This window comes from Benincasa hispida, chromosome 5 (genome assembly GCF_027475165.1).
Source record: "Benincasa hispida cultivar pf3 chromosome 5, pf3_genome.v1.1, whole genome shotgun sequence".
Taxonomy (NCBI): domain Eukaryota; kingdom Viridiplantae; phylum Streptophyta; class Magnoliopsida; order Cucurbitales; family Cucurbitaceae; genus Benincasa; species Benincasa hispida.
Window position 1 is genome coordinate 7,519,787 of NC_143482.1, and position 11,068 is coordinate 7,530,854.

The window sequence follows — 11,068 nt, forward strand, 5'->3', positions numbered from 1 at the left end:
GTCCACAGGGGTTATAATTGGGTCATGTTCTTGAATGCTATCCAGTACATTCATATCCAAATCGTTGAATGTATCTGAAAGTAACTCATGTTCACGATCATCGAAATCCAACTCTTCAAATTCATCATCCGTTTCAGTTCTGAAGTCTCTATACAGGTTGTTAGCTGTCATATCTTCATTATCACATGGCGATGCAGCTGACTTCGGATCAGGATCAATACATTCAGTTGGATCGACTAAATGATGTATTCAAATTTATATCCACCCCTATCCTATTTATATTTACATACAAATGCACTAAATTCAGTAGTGACATTGATTGAGAACATCAAGTTCATAGCTTGTGCATTCGAAATAGGGAATGACATAAACCTTATTGATCCTGATGGTTCTAGGTTAGGATGTCTATATATTATTTCTATTTGATTTGTTCTCATATCTACACTAAGTGACATCCCAACCATTTCAATGAATTGTTCAAATATAATTCCACTGTTCACATTTATGCAAACTCCCACTTAGTGGTTGGTCATAGTCAACTCCACCAATACCATCAATCATATTACCATTTGTAAACAACAAAAATCCCAAGCATTTGCCCGCCATTTTCTAAAAAAAAAAAGAAGACAAACAATACATTACTAATTGTTCTACTAATTATCAAACTTAAACAAAAACAAACCACAATAAAAATCACAATAAGAAATATATATAGAAAATATAAGAAGTTTATGGGTAAAAAAATATTAAACTTTGTATTAAACTAAAAATATTAAAATTTTTTAAAAAATCACAATAATTTTGTATTATACTTTTTATAAGAAGTATATTAAAAAATCACAATAATTTTGTATTAAACTAAAAATATTAAACTTTTTAATTTATAAACATCATCTTTTTAAGTTTTATGAAAATCAACTTTTTAAACATAACAATAAATTAAACTTTTTATAAATATTTTTATAACTTTTTAAAACTATTTTTTCAAATTTAATACAAAATAAAAAAAATAATATCAAGTTAAACTTTTTCAAACTATTTTATACTATATTTTCAAAGTTAATACTAGAAAAATCAAATATCATAAGAAATATATTTCAAAAAATCATAATAATTTTGTATTAAACTAAAAATATTAAAGTTTTTAAGCTATAAACATCAACTTGAGGTAAACTTGTTTAAACTATTTTTTCAAATTTAATAAAAAAAAATTAAATTAAATTAAACTTTTTCAAACTATTTTAAACTATATTTTCAAAGTTAATACTAGAAAAATCAAATATCATAAGAAATATATTTCAAAAAATCATAATAATTTTGTATTAAACTAAAAATCAACTATTTTAAACTATAGTTTATTTAAGTATATTTCTTACAATAAACTATACTTAAATACAAATAAAAACAAACAAAATATAAATAAGATTAACATGTTTGTATAACATCCCAACCATAAGATTAATACTAATAACAACTACTAAGATTAACACTAATAGAGAAAAAACTACTAACATTAATATATAAATATTATTGAATTCAATATGATAGATCTATTAAATATAATAAAACTAGTAATAAATAAATAGTAAACTCACAAACTTAACTTACCTTTTTTGTTCTTTGTTTCCCAAACAGCAACAAAAACTATAAAAAAATATATATAATAGTATGAGAATAGAAACAAAATGTATAGTTCTTTAAAAAAAAATGAAATTTTGTATAGTAAAAGGTACAAACCTCACAATTTAATGGACGAATGTGGGAGAAGAAGAAGATTTGCTGAAGGCAGTGAGAATGAGAGAATGAAGGCAGTGAGGAGAAAATGGGAGGATGATCTTAAAGGTTGAAAGGCAGTGAGGAGAAAAGACAGTGAGGAGAATGAGGAAACGAAAGCAGTGTGAGAAAATGAGAAGAGACGGTGGGGTTATAAGCTAAATGGTCGAGTTTTCAAAACTCGACCCACGGGTTGGGAAAGCAGTGTAGGATGGGATGAGACGCTGACACGCTGTAGAGATTCAGATTCGTTTTAAAGGAGGTCGACGATTCAAATCACTCTGATGCGCGCTGCAGAGATTCGGATTCTTAGCTAAGCAATCGTGTAGGAGTTTGCGGACGATCGTGTAGTGAGGAAAGAGAGCTCTCGAGAGGCCATCGCAGCGTGCCGCTCATCGTGTACTTCCACTATGCGATCGTGTAGTAAAGTTTAGCGATCGTGTAGCATTTGGTATACGATCGTATAGTAAAAGGTATGTGATCGTATAGGTTTTGAGAAGGCGGTCGTCTAATTGTAATAGCTAAGCGATCGTGTAGTAGGGAAAGAGAGCTCTCGAGAGGCCATTGCAGCGTGCAACTCATCGTGTACTTCCACTATGCGATCGTGTAGTGAGGAAAGAGAGCTCTCAAGAGGCCATCGCAGCGTGTCGCTCATCCTATACTTCCACTAGGCGAGCGTGTAGTATAGCTTAACGATCGTGTAGTAAAGCTTAGCGATCGTGTAGCACTGGTACACGATCGTATAGTAAAAGGTAGGCGTTCGTATAGGTTTTGAGAAGGCCATCGTCTATTTGTAATAGCTAAGCGATCGTGTAGGAGTTTGTGGGCGATCGTGTAATGAGGAAAGAGAGCTCTCGAGAGTGGGAGTTCGAAAGACGCTGTCGTGGAAAGGCCATCGCAACGTGTCGCTCATCGTCTATTTCCACTAGACGATCGTGTAGCATTTGGTATACGATCGTATAGTAAAAGGTATGCGATCGTATAGGTTCTGAGAAGGCGATCGTGTAATAGTAATAGTTAACCGATCGTATAGGAGTTTGTGGCCGATCGCAGAGGATTTAGTAAGCGATCATTTAGTCATACTGAGTGATCGTGGAGAGATTGTAAATGATCGTTTAGTTTCTAATAAAGAAGTTATTCATCGTTCACTTGTTCTTTCCGGAAGCTTGCACCTATTATTACGTTAATAAAGAATTACCAAACGATCGCATAGTAATTTTACTAAACGATTGTGTGCGATCGTGTATATAATTACTAAACGATTCTTTAATTTTCTTTAGGTCGAGGATTTGTTCTATAATTTTCTAGAGGTCGAGGGTTGAACCCTCGACCCGACCTCTTTCAAATTTTCTCATCTTCCCTTACAAATCTTCTTTAGTTTTCGACAGGTCGAGGGCTGAACCCTCGTCCCCTTCTCAATTTCCTTTAGATCGAGGGTCAAACCCTTGATCTCTTCTTTAATTTTCGAGAGGACGAGGGTCAAACTCTCAATCTCTTCTTTAACCCTCGACAAAATATTTTAAACTAAATCCCCGCCTCGAAATCTCCAAAACAACCATAGATTTCTAAATAGTTTCAAAACCACTATATTTCCCTAAATTGTTTTCCTAATCACAATATTATAAAAAAAATCTCCAGAGGGAGTTGTAACTCCCTCTCTTTAATTAAATTAAAAATAATAATAATTTAATTTAATTAATTATATATACATACTATATGTTATTCAAATATAACATATAACCTATAGTTTTATGTTGTATCAAATACAATATAACATATAGTTTTATTTTCTCTCAACTACGCATGACATTTAATATAAATCATATTTATATAAATTCAATTATATGAATCTCATCCATATAATCAATATTTGAATCATAATCAAATATTTAATTCCTCTAAACTATTTATGATATTTAATTAAATCATATTTATATTAAATTTAATTATATGAATCTCATTCACATAATTAGTATTTGAATCATATTCAAATTCCTCTAAAAATACTTTATATTATAATGTATCAAATATATTATATTAATTATATCACATATAATTAATTCCCTCAATTAATTTAAATAATTCAAATCCAAGATTAATTCTTAATTAAATCCTTGTTGAGCTATAAAGGGGACCTTATGGACCTATAAATTAAAGCTCCAATGGTACTTGGATAATTAATTAAACTCTTTAATTAAATTACCCAGCTTTTATTAATTGTCGGTCATTCCACTAAAGACCGACAACTGCACTCTTCGCACTAGAAATATATTTATGTGTCTATTGGATATAACCAATCAACAGTGCGATGACCTTTCACAAATTTCTCGTAAGTACAGCTAGGCAAAAATTATCGTTTTCCCCTGTAGTTACATCTAACTCATTAAGTACCATTAATTCCTCTAATGAGCAATAAGTTATAGTCCAATTATGACTAAGTCTCTCTCGGGCCAAGAGAGGATGTGGCTACATTATTCAAGCCCTGGAATCATCCCTTAAAGGAGCAATTTATCTACTTACCTCGACGTCAAAGAATGAGTAAATTTTGTCTTGTGCAGGTGCAACTGTATTCCCAGTTCTCCAATCAGACGAATCCCCAAAATGGTAGGCTTATTGAGTTGGCAATCTGGCCACCCTCACCTATACAAATCAAAGGACTGCTTTCATGAGTAAGAGTTCACAAATCACTCAAGATTCAGGTCATGTCACCTATGGTCATCTTGGTGAAATGTAAGTCTCTACTATTAACGGTATTATATAATGAGACAAACTATTTCTTGGTTCGGTCTTATATAAACTTTTTGTATAGGATACACTCGCTCACATGTCTGCACATGAATGATCTGGATCAAATCATTTATAACACTTTACAACACTTGTAAGATCTACAAAGCGGGCCGTATCCGTAGTGTCACCAAGATAAGGTACCCAGCCTTATCCATGACTGTTTAGGTTATTATTTAAACAAGATCCACCTGTATGTCTCTACATACTTGTTTAAATTACATAAAATAATCTAAGATCTTAGTTTATTGGATTGAGTGTATGTTCATAAATAACAATATTTTATTAATAATAATTTGTTTATACAATGTTTACAAACTATGAGAATATAAGGGATTTAGGACACTAATCTCAACACTTTCGAGGTGGTTCCAAAAGCAAAGCCACGAGGGTAGAGGTCCCTTGTACTTATCAATGACCAAATTTTAACTTTCTCCAAACATAAAAACCAAATTTATAATCTAACAAATAATTTAATAAAACATAAAAAAAATCAAAATATCACTAATATGAATATATTTAATAAATAATAAATATTAACTTGTTAATTTATTTACCAATTAAATATTCTTTTGTATATTTTATTTTCTATAACTTTTCTAAAAATATTCATATTATTGAGATTTTGTTTATATTTTCAATTAAATCACTTTAAAATGGCAAAGACATTTTAAACCTAATAAGAGTATGTTTTGTCACGTGATAATATTTTATTGAACTATATTTAGAATGCATCAAAATAAGTATCCAAAATTTTCTGTATCTTATTATTTTAAAAATAATAATGCAGACGAACATATTAATTAAAGAGAGAATATGGTTAAATTATGATAAAAATGGTTAGTTTCTCTCTCTAAAAAAAAAAAGAAAAAGAGAAAAAAGAAAAAAAAAAGAAAAAGAGAAAAAAGAAAAAAAACAGGTGAGCTTTCCGACCCGTTCTGATTTAAATAAGCGGTGGTAAAGGAGCTGAGGGAAAAGCTGCTTCTTCTTGTAGTTCTAGTTTCTGTTCATAAAAGCCAACTTGTTTTAGAAATCGCATAAAAATTAAATAAATTGAAATTAATAATTCGCACAGATAGATTCGGAACGTTGGTTTTGGGTTTTCTCTCTTATTTAAATCTTCAGAATCTGCTTAAAGAAAGCCTCTTTTTTCAACACTAGCCGTTGCATCCTTCTTTTCCCCCCTCATCTTCTTCCTCTTGGCTCTTACCTCATCCTATAGTCATGGCAACCTCTGTGGATTCTCCTTCTTCTTCACATCCCAACCAGGTTCTTCTTCTCTTTCTCTGTTTCCACTTAACAACTAGAGTGGACTCATGTGCTCTGTTTTTGGGTCTTATTCATTTTCAGCTAATTTCTTTCAGGGATCCACCAGCTTCATGGCTTCGCCGTCTTTGTCCAGTCCCGCTTCCGATAAGCGTTTCTGGAGCTCCCTTCGAGGTCGAGTCGACTCGCTTCTTCAGGAACGAATTGCCAAATCTTCAAATCTGGATCCTTCCATGCCCGACCAATTCGCAGTGAGTGCCTTTTCTCTTTGAGAAATAACTTCTTTTACCAACTGAAATAAAATTGGTGGGTTTTGTTATAATTGTTAGGGCAAATCGGAAAGGGCAAAGAGATTGAAGGAAGATTCCCTGCTTTTGCTTAGAGGTTTTGACTCTGTTGGCTATACTCTGTCTCAGCTTTCCAACAATTTGGATAACGCCTTGCAGGTGCCACTCTTCTCCGTGTTCTATATAGAAAATTTGCATTTTCAAATTCAATAAACCAGATTTTTGTTAAATGCTGCTATTGAAATGAAACCCACAAACAAAGATTTGATTTTGAGGTCTGATTCAGGGTGCTAGGGATCTGGTCAAAGCACCAACCTTGATGGAGATCTTTCAAAACAACCTCAGAAACTCAGAGGTTGAGGAAGATGATTCCAAAAGGAAAGAGCATGAGTTGGTGGAGCCAAAGCAAGCAACAAAGAGAAAATTTGATGACAGTCATTGTTCAGAAGAGTCGGAGGTTAATTTAGAGAAAGAAAACCAGGAAAACCCTAAAGACAAGCTTAAAAAGGCCAAGAATGTTGGTTCTCTAATTCTCTGATCCTTTCATCTATCTTTGAATATATATGTGTGTGTATATATCAGCAGCTAAGATAACCAACTTTTTATGTAATATTAACATTTTGGCCTGTGTTTCTCCAGCTTGCAGTTGCAATGGCAACAAAATCAGCATCTCTAGCAAAAGAATTAAAATCATTAAAATCCAACTTATGTTTTATGCAAGAGCGATGTGCCATACTTGAGGAAGAGAATAGGAGACTTCGAGACGGATTTTCCAGAGGGGTCAGACCAGAAGAAGATGATCTGGTTAGACTTCAAATGGAGGCACTACTTGCTGAGAAATCCAGATTAGCAAATGAAAATGCAAACTTGACAAGGGAAAATCAATGCCTTCATCAGCTTGTGGAGTATCACCAGCTCACATCCCAAGATCTTTCTTTATCATATGAGGAAGTCATCCAAGGTATGTGCTTGGACTTCTCGTCACCACCACCAGCCATTGCTGAGGGAGATGAAGAAGAACAAGAACAAAGTGATTGTATTCACAAAGAAATCACTAGAACACCTAGAGCTGATCTTTTTAGCTTTTCTACCTCTCTTGATGAGCTCCACCAAGAAGAGTAGAGGTCATTTTGGACCAGAAGATGCAGTTTCGCTCTTCGTTGATCTCATTTACTTTCCTGTAACCTTAATCTTCACTGCATTTGTTCAGAAATAAATCTACGGTTATACCATTTTCTGCACACTATGACTATCTAATCTCTACTTTATCGAACCAAAGCTTCAAGTATTTCTTGACTTCCGTGATGGGGTAGGATATGACAATAATCTTTCTACCCATGCTACAAGCTTTCTGACATTTATGTAACTCAGGTATGGTATATCATATATGTTGTTTACAAGAGGAGGGGCAAATCAAGTCAGTCTGAGCTGAGCCAAGAGCTTAGTCTCGAAGTAGCTCTGATTTGTTGTTTGATATTAGATTATTGTGTTGAAGAAATTGGCACAAAAAGAAAGAGGTGATCACTAGGTAGAAAGAAAATTTTATTACGAAAGTACAAATATGGACATTTTTTAGAGAGCATGTTCTACTCTCTCAATATTCACCTACTCACTTTTTCATCTAACTTTCCAGCATTGCTTCTTTCTTCCTCTACCTACAAATGGCGTAAGATCCTCGGGGCCATATAAGTAACCTAAATATTTCTATGACTTTATCCTTATCTAAAGAAATTATCTAGAATTCCTTAGATCCTAAAGAATTGCTAAAATGTTTACATAGATAATTCAAGAAGCTTTTAGGATAGTTAATATTACCTTCTTACTTTAATATATATTGAACAAAGATGTTTTATATGGGCGAGGGTGATCCCGTTTTAACAACCTCCAAAACATATCATAACTGAAAAAACAAGATTAGAGTCAGTCTTAAACACATACATTATACATAACAGCTCAACAAAGGAAGAGGAGGGACGAGCTCCTCACAAGTTAAAAGAAGAGATGGTCTTTACAAATGCAATATTTTCAGCTCTTTTCACTTTGTTTTGTAATTTTCTTTCTCTTCCCTGCAGAAGGCTTGGCTTGACGACCTATGCCTGGAGCATAGCATCACGAATTGCTTGAGAAGAAGCATCGACAGCCGTTTCAGTAACTTTTGTGAGATTGGAGACTAAGATCACATCATTTTCTGCAGCACTTCAGAAAAATTTCTATTCCCTTTCTCATACTACACAATCAAACCAAGAGAAACCCTGAATCAATCATCTTTAGGATTGAAATCAAACATATTCAGAGAAAAGGTACATACTGCTTCAACTTTACAAAGAGTTGTGTCCCAACTTCTGAGTAAGCTGATGGTTTTCGTCCATCAAGACTTGGACCTGGTATAAATTAAGAAGGTACTTGTTTATAGAAATAATGAGAATTATAAATATGTAAAATAACGAAATCAACCTTTTTCTGGGATTCAAAATATAAGTTCTTGTATCTGACATCTGTTGGTGATAAGCCTTCATTCAGCAATGGATTCTCATCATACTGTTGAAAATGAACAACCAATTAAATGAAAATCGTAAATGAATTTTACATATCATGTCAATTCATAAGCTTTGACACCTTAGCTTTCCATGCATTTATGGTTTCTTTTTTAGTTTCAAGTAGTTTAACTACATGATCAATTTTTTCCTGCAAATTTTGTTCACCCGAGTCTGGTTCATCCAATTGCTTTCTGCCCTCAGCTGGTGGCTCATCTTCACTTTCACTCTCACTAATAGGTATTTCTTCAACCACAGGTTCTATACTGTGATTTTCATACGACAGACCGATATTTTGAATCCGTTCAGACCGTCGAATCACAGGAGGATAGAACTTCTTTGCCCTCTTATTTGAGGAAGAGGAAAAAGTTGATTTTGTTCTCAAGTGCAGTTGTGATCTTGTTTTCTCGATGGATCGATTGGCTTGTCTAGGAGTTGGAAGTCCTAGCTCCATTTGCAATTTAGGATGGATTTTGTGCCTTTGAATACGAAGTTGTTTGATTTCCCTAGCAAAGTTAGAATCAAACTGACTGCATCAAACCAACATAAACATAAGAAAAAGGTAAAACATGGGGGAAAAAAGACAAAGAAATATCCCTGAGATTATAAAAATAATTTTCCAACTAGTTCATGCCCACTAGAATATAAATGCCGAGGATAAAAGAAACTCCTTGACCTCACATAACAGTATAACACACTGTTAGTTGAGACTGATTCAAAGCTCCCCACTTTTCTTTCTCACATTCATTACTTCATTCTTTTCAAACTCAAAAACACCTCCTACTTGCATTGTATGTCAAAGATTCAGGAACTTAACTATCCCTGTCAGCAAAATGCTAAAACAAAAAAAACTTTTTTGCTTGTAAAAATTGAAACAACACCATTTCATCACAAATAGATTAATAGACTAAAGGAACAACTTTATAGATCTTCTGCAGTGTACATGCACCAAGTTGAAACTAGAAATAAGGTGAATACAAAACTCGTAAAGCAGAAACTTCCCAGAAACCCCATAAACTTGTTCAGGAAACACAAAGGTAAAACAATGAAAATCAATGCTAGAACTTAAAATTAGAAGCAGAAGAAGAAGAAGAAGAAGAAGAAAAAGAATGAAGCACCTCTTAAGTTGAAGAAGCAGAAGCAGAAATAGAAGCAGAAGTAGAAGTAGAAGTTGAAGCAGAAGCAGAAGGTTGAAGAGGTGAGTGTGGCGAGAAGAAGGTGGTGATAGTGATGGTAAATATTAGGTGACACTGTCTTTTCACTAGACCCTCTCTTACTCTATTTTCTGATCTCTACTCATCGTTAGACGAACTAAACTCTTCAACCAAGAAAAGGATGTATTCAGAAAAATAAATAAACTAACAAATTAAATTCAAAGTGTATAGCTTTAAAATCATTTTTTGGAAGTTGAATGTCCAATCCATTCACAAAATTGCATTGGAAAGAGGGGAGCATTCTTTTTTAAGAAAAAAAGAAACTTCAATAACACCCCTATACCAAGTTACTAACGGGACCAAAATACAAGTCACAATTAGTGAATTAATTACATCAACCACCCAAAAAATAAAATTAGGGATATTAAATCTTCTAATTAGAAAACACAGTAAAGCTAAAATAACACTAGAAACCATACATGTGTAACATAATGCGCAACTTGATTCTTGACACGAAGGTAAAAAGAGAAAGATACGATTCTCAACCTCCTCGTCAAAACACATAGTTCATCATCTGTACTCTTCATCTTAGTAAAGTTCGTTGAGCGGTTGTTATTTAGATTCACCACCTCTTGACCATCAAATTCTTGTTAATGTGTGATGCATTACATTGCAACATTAACTAAACATAAAATGCACTCACAATTGCCATCTAATTTTTTTAAAATCTATTTTACCATTACTTTAAGCAGGAAATTGAACCAAAGTTCCGGTGTTTGGGGTAAGGAATAGAGCTGTAAAATTTAAGGGGGTGTTTGGTGCTACTGTAAAAACTATTTCAAAACCTTAAATTAGCTATAGTCAACACTATTTCAAAACTCTCATTTGCTACCGTATTTGCTATTTACTATAGTTTTTACTATTTTACCTTCATCATTTTTTTTTATTATTTGCTAAAGTGTTTATTATTTCTTTCTCGAACTAAAACAGTTTACATCCAAAATAAATACTATTATAATTCAAACTAAAATAATTTACACCCCAAATACAAACTATCATAACCCAATACAAACTATCATAACCCAACTATAATAACCTAAGATATAATAACTAACTCATTGTTTCAAATGTCTCCTAAAAAGTTTGTGAACTCCATGACCCACAATGTAAAAAGTTAATAAAATAGTTTTGAGAAATGGTAGAATATGTTTGAAAAGGGGAGTTGATTTTGAAAAATATCTATTTGTAGGATTTTTTTGAAAAATGTCTA

General features: G+C 33.0%; 2 protein-coding genes across 2 annotated transcripts; one reads left to right on the forward strand and one right to left on the reverse strand.

The window, feature by feature from the left end:
* The first annotated feature begins 5,599 nt into the window (after nt 1-5,599).
* LOC120077631 (uncharacterized) lies at nt 5,600-7,351 on the forward strand. Its single transcript, XM_039031582.2, has 5 exons — nt 5,600-5,826; nt 5,922-6,074; nt 6,153-6,269; nt 6,397-6,627; nt 6,750-7,351. Exons 1-5 carry the CDS (start codon nt 5,782-5,784, stop codon nt 7,230-7,232), a joined length of 1,029 nt encoding a protein of 342 aa, XP_038887510.1. The 5' UTR covers nt 5,600-5,781; the 3' UTR covers nt 7,233-7,351.
* A 795-nt stretch (nt 7,352-8,146) lies between these two features.
* Nucleotides 8,147-9,977, reverse strand: LOC150035882 (uncharacterized). Its single transcript, XM_090314047.1, has 5 exons — nt 9,763-9,977; nt 8,727-9,174; nt 8,565-8,648; nt 8,419-8,491; nt 8,147-8,337 (listed from the first exon to the last, which is right to left on the reverse strand). The coding sequence occupies exons 2-4, from the start codon at nt 9,096-9,098 to the stop codon at nt 8,429-8,431; spliced, it is 519 nt and encodes a 172-aa protein (XP_090170173.1). The 5' UTR covers nt 9,099-9,174; nt 9,763-9,977; the 3' UTR covers nt 8,147-8,337; nt 8,419-8,428.
* Nucleotides 9,978-11,068: the final 1,091 nt, after the last annotated feature.

What these genes read in the sequence shown, in the direction of transcription:
- LOC120077631 (XM_039031582.2), top strand. Translation starts at nt 5,782, where the DNA reads ATGGCAACCTCTGTGGATTCTCCTTCTTCTTCACATCCCAACCAG. An exon ending in ATTTGGATAACGCCTTGCAG is followed by an intron (nt 6,270 to 6,396) that starts GTGCCACTCTTC and finishes GGTCTGATTCAG; the next exon opens with GGTGCTAGGGATCTGGTCAA. An exon ending in AGCTTAAAAAGGCCAAGAAT is followed by an intron (nt 6,628 to 6,749) that starts GTTGGTTCTCTA and finishes GTGTTTCTCCAG; the next exon opens with CTTGCAGTTGCAATGGCAAC.
- LOC150035882 (XM_090314047.1), bottom strand. Translation starts at nt 9,098, where the DNA reads ATGGAGCTAGGACTTCCAACTCCTAGACAAGCCAATCGATCCATCGAG. An exon ending in TAAATGCATGGAAAGCTAAG is followed by an intron (nt 8,649 to 8,726) that starts GTGTCAAAGCTT and finishes CATTTTCAACAG; the next exon opens with TATGATGAGAATCCATTGCT. An exon ending in ATTTTGAATCCCAGAAAAAG is followed by an intron (nt 8,492 to 8,564) that starts GTTGATTTCGTT and finishes AATTTATACCAG; the next exon opens with GTCCAAGTCTTGATGGACGA.